This window comes from Zea mays, chromosome 4 (assembly GCF_902167145.1).
Source record: "Zea mays cultivar B73 chromosome 4, Zm-B73-REFERENCE-NAM-5.0, whole genome shotgun sequence".
Taxonomy (NCBI): Eukaryota; Viridiplantae; Streptophyta; class Magnoliopsida; order Poales; family Poaceae; genus Zea; species Zea mays.
This window is the reverse complement of record NC_050099.1, coordinates 151,256,483-151,273,351: the sequence shown is the minus strand read 5'-3', so window position 1 is coordinate 151,273,351 and position 16,869 is coordinate 151,256,483. Positions and strand designations below refer to the sequence as shown.

The 16,869-nt window shown below is 43.9% G+C and overlaps 1 protein-coding gene and 1 pseudogene across 2 annotated transcripts; one reads left to right on the top strand and one right to left on the bottom strand.

The window, feature by feature from the left end:
• Positions 1-864: 864 nt before the first annotated feature.
• On the bottom strand, positions 865-11,914 carry LOC118477077 (uncharacterized; annotated as a pseudogene).
• Positions 11,915-12,848: 934 nt separating this feature from the next.
• LOC100276558 (uncharacterized) lies at positions 12,849-16,234 on the top strand. Of its 2 annotated transcripts, NM_001150318.2 has the most exons (6): positions 12,849-13,025; positions 13,152-13,311; positions 14,125-14,144; positions 14,286-14,629; positions 14,747-14,895; positions 15,682-16,234. In NM_001150318.2, the coding sequence occupies exons 1-6, from the start codon at positions 12,980-12,982 to the stop codon at positions 15,779-15,781; spliced, it is 819 nt and encodes a 272-aa protein (NP_001143790.2). In that variant the 5' UTR covers positions 12,849-12,979; the 3' UTR covers positions 15,782-16,234. The 2 variants fall into 2 exon arrangements, with proteins under 2 accessions (NP_001143790.2, NP_001307184.1); NM_001320255.1 differs by having other exon boundaries at positions 12,854-13,025; positions 14,125-14,629; positions 15,682-16,208.
• The last annotated feature ends 635 nt before the right edge of the window (positions 16,235-16,869 follow it).

The window sequence follows — 16,869 nt, the reverse complement described above, 5'->3', positions numbered from 1 at the left end:
CTTTAGGGATGAAAGTTCTCTCATGATAAAGGCATGTGTGATATGAAGATACAACCCGAAGGTGACAAGGATGGACGCCGAAGCTGTGGCTAAAGGAGCTTCAGGTTGGATGAAAGACAAAACCGACCTAAGGCGGAAAAGACTACTTAGTCCTTGATAATTTGTAATATAAATAAGAGTAAATGTCAGGGGTATGAATGTAATCTTATCCGGGTTGCATCCCGTGCTTATAAATAGATGAACAGTAACACCGTACTGCTCAGGCTGGATTGTAATCTCTCTCTCCGCGCCATCTTTGCATCCCCACCTTCTGACGAACCCAATGTACCATTGTATTATAAATATCATTAAATGTTGATTTTGATATGTGGATATAAATATAAATAAATTGTGAGGATTTGATCATTATCTTCTATTTCTCAATGTTCTTTCGCATTCTTATTTATGTGTATATTTATATTTCATATTTATATACTGAAATGATGAAGGTATGTCCTTCATGACCTTCGTCTGAAGATCATTATATCCGAAAGGAAATAATGCCTCGAAGGACGAAGGTCTTTAATCATTAACAATTGTGTTGCCTTGTTCTTGATCTATAGCATTTGAGAACAAGTGGTCAACAACATCCATGCTATAGAGTTGTACTAAAGCACTATGGGTCTGTGATGTCTGCACACCGAAAAGTTTTTTAGAATTGCCATTTGTTGACATGGATAGCCACTTATCTGCCCAATGCACTACCATAGGACTATGAGTGGAAAGCCAATCCATCCCCACAATCATATCATAAGTTGGAATATCCAATATCTTGAGGTTAGAGGTGAAATGGTAACCCTAGATAGACCAATCAGCTGCAAGCACTTATGAAACGCATGCCACCTGAGTACCATTTGCTACTTGGACCCATAAAGGAGTTGATAGGGGAACAATACGTGGACAGTGCTTGGCTATGGTGGAACTGACAAATGAAACTGAATTGCCTGAATCCAATAAAATGAGCTCTGAAAATCCCGCCAGCTCACCGACAATCTGCATGGTCTTCAGATGTGCTCCAGTAGCCTCGGCCGACTGACAAAGATGAAGTACACTGAGCTCGGCCTCGACTTCCGATAGTGAATGAGTATCTTCAAACGGAGGTTGAAACTGATTCCAAAGTTCTTCTACCAAGTGAAGCTGAATTGTATCCGGACATTGATGACCCCTGAAATAGGAGAGTCCACATTTGTAGCAGAGGCCCTGAGCTTTTCGAAATGCATAAACGGATGAGAGGCGGTCTGTTAGATGTTCTGTTGCTTTTGAGTCCACTGGCTTGTTAGGAACATTCTTGGGCGGTGGAGGCAGTGGAAAAGGGCCGCGAGATGGAGTCTTGTTGGATGTACTTGAATCATATTTTTGTACTCCCAAGTTCTTGAAGCCTCCACAATCTCCTCCTGCATTTGAGCAAGAACAAACGCAGCATCCAAATCTTTTGGGTGTTGAATCATAACCATAGATTTGACATCATGACGAAGACCATCTAGGAATCGCATGGTATAGTAAAGAGGATCTGACATGGGTTGGTAGCTATTCAATTGGTCAACTAATTGAGCAAAATGGTCAACGTATTCAACTACAGACCCTTTTTGTCTAATATGAAACAGTTGACGCACAAGTTGGGCATGTTGGTCCTTGCCGAAACGCTCACATGGGAGGTGACAAAACTCATACCATGTCATGTGGTCTAACTTGTGCTCAACAGACTGCAACCAACGACCAGCTGCCCCTGAAAAACTCATTGTAACAACTTTGATCCACACCCTATGACTCACCCCATACATGGCAAAATAATCTTCACAACGTTTCTGCCAAAGTTTTGGGTTCTCGCCATCGAAACTAGGAAAGTTAAGACGTGGTAATTTTCCTAACTCCGATTCTAACCCAACATCTGGTGGTCGAGGACCATTATACTGATTCATAGGATCTCTAAGAGGAGGTGGAGGATGGAACATGAAGTTGGGCATACCATTGGTCGGGAGATGGTGTTGGGTATGTGGATGCCCAAAACCATGCCCCCGGTGACTGTTATTGAAGCAGTGCCCATGTGGGTCGTCGTTATTGTAGGCGGCCATAGGCGATTGCTCTGAACCCGGCTGATACGGGTCGAGAATCCCAGCAGCGGAATCGTACTACAGCGGCGGCGCCTGGCTAGCCGGAGCAACCCACTTGGAGACCTCATGATAGTCGCCTAGAGGGGGGGGGGTGAATAGGGTGAAACTGAAATTTACAAATATAAACACAACTACAAGCCGGGTTAGCGTTAGAAATATAAACGAGTCCGCAAGAGAGGGTGCAAAACAAATTTCAAGCAAACGAAGAGTGTGACACGCGGATTTGTTTTACCGAGGTTCGGTTCTCGCAAACCTACTCCCCGTTGAGGAGGCCACAAAGGCCGGGTCTCTTTCAACCCTTCCCTCTCTCAAACGGTCCCTCGGACCGAGTGAGCTTTCTCTTCTCAATCACTTGGAACACAAAGTTCCTACAAGGATCACCACAAGATTGGTGTCTCTTGCCTCAATTACAAGTAAGTTTGATCGCAATGAAAGAATCAAGAAAGCACGATTGAAAAGGCCAAGCGACAAGAGCGACAAATAACACACGGATCACTTTCTCTCCCAAGTCGCTAATCACTAATGATCTCTTTTCTCAATGGTGAAACTTGGAGAGATGGAGGCTTTGAATGTGTCTTGGAATGGATTGCTAGCTCTTGTATTGAATGTTGAAGGTTGGAATGCTTGGTTGTGTGAATGGAGGTGGTTGGGGTTGTATTTATAGCCACCAACCACTTCCTAGCCGTTACTCCATTCTGCTGAGCGCGGACGGTCCGCCCGCCAGGTCCGGACGGTCCGCCCCTGTAGATCAACGGCTGAAAAATGCAACGGTCAGCAGTAACGGCTATATCAACGGCTATATTGCATTTAATGCGTCGTCAGATGTCAGACAGACCCAGTCGCGGACGGTCTGGTCGTGCACCCCGGACGGTCCGCGAGGCCGCTATAATTCATTCTTCCGAACCCGTCACCTTCGGGTTTTTCGGATCCTTGCCTACCGGACGGTCCGCGCCTGAGGCCGGACGGTCCGCGCCTGAGGCCGGACGGTCCGAGCGAGGTCTCAGACGGTCCACGCTTATCCTCCGGACGGTCCATAGTGCAGACTCGGATTTTTGCATTGGTTCTGTCCGAAGATTATCCTGGTGTCGCGGACGGTCCACCGCAAGGGCCCGGACGGTCCGCGCTTGGCCTGTTTTTCCAAAAAGCTTCTCCTGTCCGGAATAATCTACGGTATTCCGGACAGTCGATTTAGTATAGTTGTAGATGAACCTTTGGCACCTGTAGAACATATAATCTAGAGCAAACTAGTCAGTCCAATAATTTGTGTTGGGCAATTCAACCACCAAAATCAATTAGGAAATAGGTGTACGCCTAATTCCCTTTCAATCTCCCCCTTTTTGGTGATTGATGCCAACACAAACCAAAGCAAGTATAGAAGTGCATAATTGAACTAGTTTGCCTAATTGTAAGTGCAAAGGTTGCTTGGAAAAGAGCCAATGTAAATACTTACTAGATATGCATGGTTCGTTTCTTTGTTTTTAACATTTTGGACCACGCTTGCACCACATGTTTTGATTTTGCAAATTGTTTTGTAAATTCTTTTCAAAGTTCTTTTGCAAATAGTCAAAGGTAAATGAGTAATAATTTGTAAAGCATTTTCAAGATTTGAAATTTTCTCCCCCTGTTTCAAATGCTTTTCTTTTGACTTAAATAAAACTCCCCCTAAGTGAGATCCTCCTCTTAGTGTTCAAGAGGGTTTTGATATATCATTTTTGAAAGACTACTTACTCCCTTTTTTGAACACAATAAGATACCAATTTGAAATTTACCAATTGAAAATCTCCAATTTTAAAATTAGTGGTGGTGCGGTCCTTTTGCTTTGGGCTCATACTCTCTCCCCCTTTGGCATGAATCGCCAAAAACGGAATCATTAGAGCCCTCAAATTACTCTCTCTCCCTTTGGTCATAAGTAAATGAGTGAAGATTATACCAAAGATGGAGTCCTTTTGCTTGGTGCTCATGCTTTCTCTCCCCAAAAATGGAGAGTTGCTTGGAGTGACAGCGAAGGATGAGTTGCGGAGTGGAAGCCTTTGTCTTCGCCGAAGACTCCAATTCCCTTTTAATACACCTATGACTTGGTTTGAAATAGACTTGAAAACACATTAGTCATAGCATATGAAAGAGATATGATCAAAGGTATACAAATGAGCTATGTGTGCAAATTAACAAAAGAAGTTCCTAGAATCAAGAATATTCAGCTCATGCCTAAGTTTGTTAAAAGTTTGTTCATCAAGAGGCTTGGTAAAGATATCGGCTAATTGATCTTTAGTGTTAATATATGAAATCTCGGTATCTCCCTTTTGTTGGTGATCCCTAAGAAAATGATACCGAATGGCTATGTGTTTAGTGCGGCTATGCTCGACGGGATTATCCGCCATCTTGATTGCACTCTCATTATCACAAAGCAAAGGGACTTTGGTTAATTTGTAACCGTAGTCCCGCAGGGTTTGCCTCATCCAAAGTAATTGTGCGCAACAATGGCCTGCGGCAATATACTCGGCTTCGGCGGTGGAAAGAGCGACCGAATTTTGCTTCTTTGAAGCCCAAGACACCAAGGATCTTCCCAAGAACTGGCAAGTCCCCGATGTGCTCTTCCTATTGATTTTGCACCCCGCCCAATCGGCATCCGAATAACCAATCAAATCAAATGTGGATCCCCTAGGATACCAAAGCCCAAACTTAGGAGTATAAGCCAAATATCTCAAGATTCGTTTTACGGCCGTAAGGTGAGCTTCCTTAGGGTCGGCTTGGAATCTTGCACACATGCATACGGAAAGCATAATATCCGGTCGAGATGCACATAAATAGAGTAAAGAACCTATCATCGACCGGTATACCTTTTGATCCACGGACTTACCTCCCGTGTCGAGGTCGAGATGCCCATTAGTTCCCATGGGTGTCTTGATGGGTTTGGCGTCCTTCATCCCAAACTTGTTTAGAATGTCTTGAGTGTACTTCATTTGGCTAATGAAGGTGCCTTCTTGGAGTTGTTTCACTTGGAATCCTAAGAAATACTTCAACTCCCCCATCATAGACATCTCGAACTTTTGTGTCATGATCCTACTAAACTCTTCACATGTAGACTCGTTAGTAGACCCAAATATAATATCATCAACATAAATTTGGCATACAAACAAGTCATTTTGAAGAGTTTTAGTAAAGAGTGTAGGATCGGCCTTTCCGACTTTGAATCCATTAGTGATAAGAAAATCCCTAAGGCATTCATACCATGCTCTTGGGGCTTGCTTGAGCCCATAAAGCGCCTTAGAGAGTTTATAAACATGGTTAGGGTACTTACTATCTTCAAAGCCGGGAGGTTGCTCAACATAGACCTCTTCCTTGATGGGTCCATTGAGGAAGACACTTTTCACGTCCATTTGATAAAGCTTAAAGCCATGGTAAGTAGCATAGGCCAATAATATACGAATTGACTCAAGCCTAGCTACGGGTGCATAGGTTTCACCGAAATCCAAACCTTCGACTTGGGAGTATCCCTTGGCCACAAGTCGAGCTTTGTTCCTTGTCACCACGCCATGCTCATCTTGCTTGTTGCGGAAGACCCATTTGGTTCCTACAACATTTTGATTAGGACGTGGAACTAAATGCCATACCTCATTCCTAGTGAAGTTGTTGAGCTCCTCTTGCATTGCCACCACCCAATCCGAATCTTGGAGTGCTTCCTCTACCCTGTGTGGCTCAGTAGAGGAAACAAAAGAGTAATGCTCACAAAAATGTGCAACACGAGATCTAGTAGTTACCCCCTTATGAATGTCGCCGAGGATGGTGTCGACGGGGTGATCTCGTTGAATTGCTTGGTGGACTCTTGGGTGTGGCGGCCTTTGTTCCTCATTCTCCTTGTCTTCCTCATTTGCATATCCCCCTTGATCATTGCCATCATCTTGAGGTGGCTCATTTGCTTGATCTTCTACTTCATCAACTTGAGCCTCATCCTCATTTTGAGTTGGTGGAGATGCTTGCGTGGAGGAAGATGGTTGATCTTGTGCATTTGGAGGCTCTTCGGATTCCTTAGGACACACTTCCCCAATAGACATGTTCCTTAGCGCGATGCATGGAGCCTCTTCTTCACCTATCTCATCAAGATCAACTTGCTCTACTTGAGAGCCGTTAGTCTCATCAAACACAACGTCACAAGAAACTTCAACTTGTCCAGTGGACTTGTTAAAGACTCTATATGCCCTTGTGTTTGAATCATATCCTAGTAAAAAGCCTTCTACAGTCTTAGGAGCAAATTTAGATTTTCTACCTCTCTTAACAAGAATAAAACATTTGCTACCAAAGACTCTAAAATATGAAATATTGGGCTTTTTACCGGTAAGGAGTTCGTATGATGTCTTCTTGAGGATTCGGTGTAGATACAACCGGTTGATGGCGTAGCAGGCGGTGTTGACCGCCTCGGCCCAAAACCGATCCGAAGTCTTGTACTCATCAAGCATGGTTCTTGCCATGTCTAATAGAGTTCGATTCTTCCTCTCCACTACACCATTTTGTTGTGGCGTGTAGGGAGAAGAGAACTCATGCTTGATGCCCTCCTCCTCAAGGAAGCCTTCGATTTGCGAGTTCTTGAACTTCGTCCCGTTGTCGCTTCTAATTTTCTTGATCCTTAAGCCGAACTCGTTTTGAGCCCGTCTCAAGAATCCCTTTAAGGTCTCTTGGGTTTGAGATTTTTCCTGCAAAAAGAATACCCAAGTGAAGCGAGAATAATCATCCACTATTACAAGACAATACTTACTCCCGCCGATGCTTATGTAAGCAATCGGGCCGAATAGATCCATGTGGAGTAGCTCAAGCGGCCTGTCGGTCGTCATAATGTTCTTGTGTGGATGATGGGCACCAACTTGCTTTCCTGCTTGGCATGCGCTACAAACCCTGTCTTTCTCAAAATGAACATTGGTTAGTCCTAAAATGTGCTCTCCCTTTAGAAGCTTATGAAGATTCTTCATCCCAACATGGGCTAGTCGGCGGTGCCAGAGCCAACCCATGTTAGTCTTAGCAATTAAGCATGTGTCGAGTTCAGTTCTATCAAAATCTACTAAGTATAGCTGACCCTCTAACACACCCTTAAATGCTATTGAATCATCACTTCTTCTAAAGACAATGACACCTACATCAGTAAAGAGACAGTTGTAGCCCATTTTGCATAATTGAGATACAGAAAGCAAATTGTAGTCTAATGAATCTACAAGAAAAACATTGGAAATAGAATGGTCAGGAGATATAGCAATTTTACCAAGACCTTTGACCAAACCTTGATTTCCATCCCCGAATGTAATAGCTCGTTGGGGATCTTGGTTTTTCTCATAGGAGGAGAACATCTTCTTCTCCCCTGTCATGTGGTTTGTGCACCCGCTGTCGATAATCCAACTTGAGCCCCCGGATGCATAAACCTACAAAACAAGTTTAGTTCTTGACTTTAGGTACCCAAATGGTTTTGGGTCCTTTGGCATTAGACACAAGAACTTTGGGTACCCAAACACAAGTCTTTGACCCCTTGTGCTTGCCCCCAACATATTTGGCAACTACTTTGCCGGATTTGTTTGTTAAAACATATGATGCATCAAAAGTTTTGAATGAAATGTCATGATCATTTGATGCATTAGGAATTCTCTTCTTAGGCAACTTAGCACGGGTTGGTTGCCTAGAACTAGATGTCTCACCCTTATACATAAAAGCATGGTTAGGGCCAGAGTGAGACTTCCTAGAATGAATTCTCCTAATTTTGTCCTCGGGATAACCGGCAGGGTATAAAATGTAACCCTCGTTATCCTGAGGCATGGGAGCCTTGCCTTTAACAAAGTTGGACAGTTTCTTAGCAGGGGCATTAAGTTTGACATTGTCTCCCCTTTGGAAGCCAATGCCATCCTTGATGCCAGGGCGTCTCCCATTATAAAGCATGCTACGAGCAAATTTAAATTTTTCATTCTCTAAGTTATGCTCGGCAATTTTAGCATCTAATTTTGCTATGTGATCATTTTGTTGTTTAATTAAAGACATGTGATCATGAATAGCATTAATATCAACATCTCTACATCTAGTACAAATAGAAGTGTGCTCAATAGTAGATGTAGAGGGTTTGCAAGATTTTAATTCTACAACCTTAGCATGTAGCATATCATTCTTAGTTCTAAGGTCGGAAATAGTAGCATTGCAAACATCAAAATCTTTAGCCTTAGCAAGCAATTTTGCATTTTCATTTCTAAGGCTAGCAAGAGAAATGTTCAATTCATCAATCCTAGCAAGTAAATCATCATTATTATTTCTAGAATTGGTAATTGAAACATTACAAACATGAGAATCAACCTTAGCTAATAAATTAGCATTTTCATTTCTAAGGTTGTCTATTGTCTCATGGCAAGTGCTTAGCTCACTAGATAATTTTTCACATTTCTCAATTTCTAGAGCATAAGCATTTTTAACCTTAACATGCTTCTTATTTTCTTTAATAAGGAAGTCCTCTTGGGTGTCCAAGAGTTCATCCTTTTCATGAATGGCACTAATCAATTCATTGAGTTTCTCTTTTTGTTGCATGTTGAGGTTTGCAAAAAGGGTACGCAAATTATCTTCCTCATCACTACCATTATCATCACTAGAGGATTCATATCTAGTGGAGGATTTAGATTTAACCTTCTTTTTGCCGTCCTTTGCCATGAGGCACTTGTGGCCGATGTTGGGGAAGAGGAGTCCCTTGGTGACGGCGATGTTGGCGGCGTCCTCGTCGTCGGAGGAGTCGCTTGAGCTTTCGTCGGAGTCCCACTCCCGACAAACATGGGCATCGCCGCCCTTCTTCTTGTAGTACCTCTTCTTCTCCTTTCTTCTCCCCTTCTTGTCGTCGCCCCTGTCACTATCACTTGATAATGGACATTTAGCTATAAAGTGACCGGGCTTACCACACTTGTAGCAAACCTTCTTAGAGCGGGACTTGTAGTCTTTCCCTCTCCTTTGTTTGAGGATTTGGCGGAAGCTCTTGATGACGAGCGCCATTTCCTCATTGTCGAGCTTGGAGGCGTCGATTGGTTGTCTACTTGGTGTAGACTCCTTCTTTTCCTCCGTCGCCTTGAATGCGACGGGTTGAGCTTCGGATGTGGAGGGATCATCAAGCTCGTTGATCTTCCTCGAGCCTTCGATCATGCACTCAAAACTTACAAAATTCCCGATTACTTCCTCGGGGGTCATTAGTGTATACCTTGGGTTGCCACGGATTAATTGAACTTGAGTAGGGTTAAGGAAAATAAGAGATCTTAGAATAACCTTAACCACCTCGTGGTCATCCCACTTTTTGCTCCCGAGGTTGCGCACTTGATTCACCAAGGTCTTGAGCCGGTTGTACATGTTTTGTGGCTCCTCCCCTTTGCGAAGCCGGAACCGACCGAGCTCCCCCTCGATCGTTTCCCGCTTGGTGATCTTTGTGAGCTCATCTCCTTCGTGAGCGGTTTTGAGCACATCCCAAACCTCCTTGGCGCTCTTCAACCCTTGCACTTTGTTATACTCCTCTCTACTTAGAGAGGCGAGGAGTATTGTTGTCGCTTGAGAGTTGAAGTGCTCGATTTGGGCCACCTCATCCTCATCATAGTCTACATCCCCTACGGATGGTACCTGTGCACCAAACTCAACAACATCCCATATACTTTTGTGGAGTGAGGTTAGATGAAATCGCATTAAATCACTCCACCTAGCATAATCTTCACCATCAAAAGTTGGTGGTTTGCCTAATGGGACGAAAAGCAAAGGTGTATGTTTAGAAATGCGAGGGTAGCGTAGGGGGATCTTACTATACTTCTTGCGCTCTTGGCGCTTAGAAGTGACGGATGCCGCGTCGGAGCCGGAGGTGGATGGCGATGAAGAATCGGTCTCGTAGTAGACCACTTTCCTCATCCTCTTTTTCTTGTCCCCACTCCGACGCGTCTTGTGAGAAGAGGATTTCTCCTTCTTCTCCTTGTGGTGTGAAGAAGACTTCTTCTCCTTCCCTTTGGAGGAGTTCTTCTTCTCCTTTCTCTTGGTGCGGGACTCTTCCGATGAAGTGCTCCCGTGGCTTGTAGTGGGCTTTTCGCCGGTCTCCATCTCCTTCTTGGCGTGATCTCCCGACATCACTTCGAGCGGTTAGGCTCTAATGAAGCACCGGGCTCTGATACCAATTGATAGTCGCCTAGAGGGGGGGTGCATAGGGTGAAACTGAAATTTACAAATATAAACACAACTACAAGCCGGGTTAGCGTTAGAAATATAAACGAGTCCGCGAGAGAGGGTGCAAAACAAATTTCAAGCAAACGAAGAGTGTGACACGCGGATTTGTTTTACCGAGGTTCGGTTCTCGCAAACCTACTCCCCGTTGAGGAGGCCACAAAGGCCGGGTCTCTTTCAACCCTTCCCTCTCTCAAACGGTCCCTCGGACCGAGTGAGCTTTCTCTTCTCAATCACTTGGAACACAAAGTTCCTACAAGGATCACCACAAGATTGGTGTCTCTTGCCTCAATTACAAGTAAGTTTGATCGCAATGAAAGAATCAAGAAAGCACGATTGAAAAGGCCAAGCGACAAGAGCGACAAATAACACACAGATCACTTTCTCTCCCAAGTCACTAATCACTAATGATCTCTTTTCTCAATGGTGAAACTTGGAGAGATGGAGGCTTTGAATGTGTCTTGGAATGGATTGCTAGCTCTTGTATTGAATGTTGAAGGTTGGAATGCTTGGTTGTGTGAATGGAGGTGGTTGGGGTTGTATTTATAGCCACCAACCACTTCCTAGCCGTTACTCCATTCTGCTGAGCGCGGACGGTCCGCCCGCCAGGTCCGGACGGTCCGCCCCTGTAGATCAACGGCTGAAAAATGCAACAGTCAGCAGTAACGGCTATATCAACGGCTATATTGCATTTAATGCATCGTCAGATGTCAGACAGACCCAGTCGCGGACGGTCCGGTCGTGCACCCCGGACGGTCCGCGAGGCCGCTATAATTCATTCTTCCGAACCCGTCACCTTCGGGTTTTTCGGATCCTTGCCTACCGGACGGTCCGCGCCTAAGGCCGGACGGTCCGCGCCTGAGGCCGGACGGTCCGAGCGAGGTCTCAGACGGTCCGCGCTTATCCTCCGGACGGTCCATAGTGCAGACTCGGATTTTTGCATTGGTTCTGTCCGAAGATTATCCTGGTGTCGCGGACGGTCCGCCGCAAGGGCCCGGACGGTCCGCGCTTGGCCTGTTTTTCCAAAAAGCTTCTCCTGTCCAGAATAATCTACGGTATTCCGGACAGTCGATTTAGTATAGTTGTAGATGAACCTTTGGCACCTGTAGAACATATAATCTAGAGCAAACTAGTCAGTCCAATAATTTGTGTTGGGCAATTCAACCACCAAAATCAATTAGGAAATAGGTGTACGCCTAATTCCCTTTCACCTCATCGCGGAGTAGATCGACATAGTTGTGGATCTCATCGACCGAAGCCTCGACGAAGGGCCGCCATGACTCGAAGGTTGCAGAAACCGATGCTAGGGCCCCGAGTCGCGTTGGAGGCACCACCTCGATGTCATCTATGCGCTCGGTCGTCGCGGCGACTTGGGCGTCGAGATCCGCGCGGATCGACGCTGGGCTCGTGACGGCGAGACTGGCCTCCAGATGTTGTAGGGACGTGGAGTTCCGAGCGACGGTGGACTCGAGTGTGGACTAGCGTGCGTCCTACGCAGATAGGCGGTCACAGATGTCTCGGAGAAGCTTGGACTATTCCTGGATCGCCATCTTCAGGTTGAGCTCCATGGATCCGGAGTCCTTCGCGCGGCGCGTGTAGTAGGCGTGCGCCAGCCCTAGATCGGTGTCTCCGATACCAATTGTTAGGCTCCCACAAGCACCGGATCTGGATAATGAGGGAAATCAGCAGAAGAATGGTTTTGGAGAAAGAAGGGGATGGAATACGGGGAGAAGATAGTTGTCGATATATTTCTCAGCATAATTCTCACCGTTCACTGTTCACAACGTTTAAGTATCAGCTATTACAAAGCCCACGACCCATTATGCCACCTAATCTTCTCCTAGGAATATAGCATTGGGCTTTTGTTGCAGCGATCTAGCACTAGATCAGTAGCATCTGCCGTTGGCTTCTGCTTCTCAGACGCACGACTTCTTTGGGATGCTGACACGACGTGTCGCCCCGCCTGTGGTGGTGACGCGGGAGAGCCCAAACGGGATGCGCCTATGAGCGGGCGGCGCTCAGGTCGCCGGCCAGGGAGGGAGCTGGTGAGGTGCTCCGTGTGGCCGAGCGGGCGACGGATTGGGAGAAGAAACGTTGGCAAATTTTCGCACTAGAGCACAAATTTTTGGCTTGCGGGAAAATCGGGGAGACATTGGCAATTTTGCTACTATGATTTACGGTATTCGCCAGTATGTCATCGGACCTATAAATTATAGACATAGATGGTCCTACCAGTTATAGACACGAGATAGCATAATAACAGACAACCAAAATTGAGAGTGGCAAAATCACAAATTTCTCAAAATCGGGTGAGTTGATAGGGCTCGGTTGGACGGTTGTTTTTCAATTAGAGATGCTCTAGTATGAAAAGGACTACCTCTGGCCCGGGCGAAGTCGACTGCTTAACTCAATGGGCCGTGCATCTTCGGTAATCTTTGTTTTTGGGGGGAATGCAGAGCCCTTATTCTTGGTTGGGCCACGGCCTCAACACCCAGCCGCCGCCGCCCGGCAGTTCCGTCTCCCTTCTTCGCCTTCTCAGTCAAGCTAAAACCTCGCTCGCCTCGTCCAGTCAGACATGGCATGAAACCCTAGGGCGCCCGCCTCCCCTCCGCAATTTGCCATTGCGCTCCGCGATGCAGGCATCCGCGCGCCTCTCCTACTCCGTGGCCTCCAGGAAAGGTGAGTAAAGCTAGTAATCAAGCCTATTTCGCCCCGCGCCTCCCGTGTTCGATCCAAGCTCTGGGTTTTGGCCGCGGTGCAGACATTGATGTGATATTATTTGCCTAATATGTTCCCTCTTTCCAGTGATCGCGGGTGTCTCTATCGCGCCCCCACGGTCGTGCTATCGGACCTCCCGAGGGAAGGCGCATGCGGCGCCGCTGCCTGCGCAGGAGCCGCCACCGAAGGGGCTGAAGAGGATTACAAAGCAGGAGCGGAGGGTTCGAATAGTGGAATTTGTTGAGAAGTAGGTTACTTTTTTTTCACTGTATTTTCTGGTTGTAGAGTTTATCTTTTTGGGTCATAGGTAGCAATTGTGTAGCTTTCGGCTTATTAGCACTTCTGTTTGGCTCTCGAGCTTAGTAATAGACACTTAGTGTGCGTTTGGTTGGGCTGTGAACTATGAAAACATAGCTGTGAGTTGTCTGCTGTGAAAAAACTGTTGTGAGCAAATAAAGCTGAAACTCGTTTGGTTCAAACTGTTGTTAGTTCTCCACTGTAAACAAAATGTATATTGTTTATATGCAATTTGTTTAACTATATTTCTTAATCAATATATTTAATTAAAACCTATTTCACATTTGTGTTCATGATTGTTTTACAAATAAATCAATTTTACAATTCCATTTTTCATCTTTTTATTAAAAATATTTTTTATCTTATTTATTATAACTTAATTGTTTTTAATCATATTTTAGTTTCTATTTGCTACATCTGCTCTGCTTATTAATATAGCGAACTTGGATAAGCAGTAAAAGCAGAGTCCAAGCGACTTTCAAATGTGTACTACAGAAAAGTTGTCTTTTCAAAGTAGCTGCAGAAAAGCTGAACCCTTTTGGTTCGGTTTCTGCTTTTTTTAAGCAGAAGCAGCATTAAGGTTGACATTTGAGATTTAGAAATTAGAAATGTGGCAGAACTCATTCACATCTGTAGGTTTCTGATAAAGATTGGTAACTATGTCTAGGAGTTATAAAAACGTTTTTTTTTCCTGGTTAGCGTTTTTTCCTGGTTAGTTAGTTATTCGTGTGACTCTTAAACCTTGTGTTTCTATTTAGTGCAGTTATAGGGCTTCAAACGAAGGCAAGTTTCCTACTGTAAAAAATATCTGTCAGCAAATTGGAGGTGGTTACTATGCAGTGCGTGAGTTACTTCAAGAAATGAAATATAATCATGCAAAATTACCACTGGGTAATGCTAAGGCAGCTCCACTTCAAACAACAGTTGAAGTCACTGAACACCCCATGCCTAAGGATGAAGCTAGAGTGGTTGAAAGTCAAGGAATACTAGAAGTTTCTGAGCACTCCATGGCCAAGGATGATGCTGAAGTGGCTCAACCTCAAGGAACAGCTGAAGTTTTTGAGCACTTCTTATCTAAAGATGAAGGTAAGGTGGCTCAGTGTCAAGGAACGTTTCACTTTCCTGAGCACTCAAGACCTAAGGATGACAGTGGAAAGACTGCTCGACATGATATGGACACTTCAGAAACCTGTAAGACTGCAGATGCCCCAGCTTTATCTGATCTAACAGAGAATGAGGGAATTTTATCTGACCAAACAGAGAGTGAGGTAATGAAGGACCTAACTGTATGAAGCCAAAATATTCTCTTGAGATGGTTATTTTTGTGCTTAGCAAAAATAAAAATAAAAATGGACATATGTCTTAAGATCATCGTGCATGTGCAGGACAAACCAGATCCTGGAAATCAGCAAAGAGAAATAGAAGCTAACAAATTTGATTTGAAGAATTTCGAAAAAAATCTGAATGCAAATGATTCAAACGCATCAGATCAAAGTGGAAGTGATACGGTGAATGAGGCAAAGACACATGCCAGGTATTGCCCTATTGGGCTTTTACGTGCAAAATGCTTTTGTTTCAGTGTCATTAGAACCATCATGTTGAAATTAATTGATAAGATTTATAGTATGCTAAAAGTTGTTATGCCCTGTATGGTTTAGTTCTTTTGTTATGATCAACTACTTGGACTTGGCAAGAGGACTGCTTCTGCCACTTAGTGTGTACAATTGGTTAATTCAGGCTGTGGAAGATGAATTTTCCCTTAGACTTAGGTAGAGAATTGCTATTAACTAACTGGTCAACTGACACGTAGTTCCTGGATTCCCTGGAAATATAGCTTTGCCAAACAGAACTTAAATTCCATCAATTTGTGCCAATGACTGGTTCAACCAATTTATTCCTAGTCATTGTGGAGTCACTTCAATTCTGATATTTGAGAGGACAGTTCTATGCAACATAGTGAACCTTGTGACTTGGTAGATTTTACAAGAAAGACTGAACCGGTTAGTTTCTGGCTGGCTTTACTCAGAATTCAGGTGGTGACCAGGAACTAGGAAAGCCTTGTATTAGAATGCACAGCCAATATTGTTTTGTCGAGCTGCTCTATTCTCTAAGATAACTAACACTTAACACATCCTGCCCAGTTCATCATAGTTCATAAAGGACATATTTCGTTCCCTGTATGCAGTGTCATAGATATTATATGGAACCTAAGCTGTTTTCTTTTGTTCCATGTGATGCATAGCTGGAAAAAGTGCAAACGTGTTGCTTTTAAAGTGTCATTTTTGGACTTCATGGTAATCTTGTATGTCGTGTTATGCAGGGGAGACAACCCAAAGCTTGAGGAATCCGCGAACACGGGTCTTTTGGGCAGCCTGAGATCTTTTGCTTATGGCATCAGAAACTTCTGGAAAAATATGTAAATCTGTTGTTTTTTTGCCGTGAGTCACCTAAAATTGAAAAGGCTACAGAATCGAGAACTTGCCTCTTTGTCACGGGCTTTTGGTTGCATAGGATCGGAGAGGAGAGGGCTTTTGGTTGGAGAGGATTGATGGTTTGTTTGGGAGCAAGGGGAGAGCCTCTCCAATTCACTTGCTCCCAAACAAAACAAGCCATGAGACAATCCCTTGCTATTACTAGTAAGAGATTATGTCTCTAAATTCCCTTCAATCCTTATGCAATAAAAGCCCCAAGCGTTTGTGATACTGGATCAATTTGTAAAGTTCTTTTTGTGTCACACCAAATGGTCATGTTCCGCTATGACGTTTCGATAAAGCTAGATAGGAGTATTATTAGTACTGCCCCTGTTGTGGCCCAAGTTCACATGGTATTTAAGTGTTGGTGGTATCTAACTGTGTTTGTCAATTGTTGTGCACACATTGAAGGCCCTATTTAGAAGTAAAATATTTTTTATAGTTTTTAGGAAATATTACAGTTTATTATAGAAATACAAGAGTATTTTATATTATAAGGTGTTTGGTTGTATTTGTAAAAAACTATTTTTTAAATCATAGTATTCTAGATATTTTTGTAGTACTGAAACCTCTACTGCAACTCAGTTTTTATGGCATGGTTAGCTTGTCTAAATATCGTAATTTACAATGTTGCATTCAGTAAATGTTTTTTTAAAACATGGTATTCTTGAGTTGGTCAAAACTATAATATTGTCATTGACAATTGCAAAGTACAGTATTTAAAATCATGATTTTGAAAAAAACATTGTTGCCCAACAGACCTGACGTATTGAACGCTGCGCGCAAATTTTATGCCTAAGCTGACTTCAACCCCCTATTTCGTTGTGCTATTTAACTTAACATTTAGGACTGCTTTCCAAATAAAAATGACATGGGAGTTGAGGAACTTCCCGTTAAAACAAAACACAGTTGTATTGCAGCGAATTTATTTTTCTTGGCGTTGACCTTATGTGGAAACGGCATGTAAAAACGTGTAACTGATAGGGAGTAACAAATACCAACATTAAAGCAGTTTTTTTTATTAAATCCTAGTGCAA

Coding starts and splice junctions, on each gene's coding strand:
- LOC100276558 (NM_001320255.1), top strand. CDS start 12,980: ATGCAGGCATCCGCGCGCCTCTCCTACTCCGTGGCCTCCAGGAAAG. Junction 13,026..13,151: donor CTCCGTGGCCTCCAGGAAAG/GTGAGTAAAGCT, acceptor CCCTCTTTCCAG/TGATCGCGGGTGTCTCTATC. Junction 14,630..14,746: donor CTGACCAAACAGAGAGTGAG/GTAATGAAGGAC, acceptor GTGCATGTGCAG/GACAAACCAGATCCTGGAAA.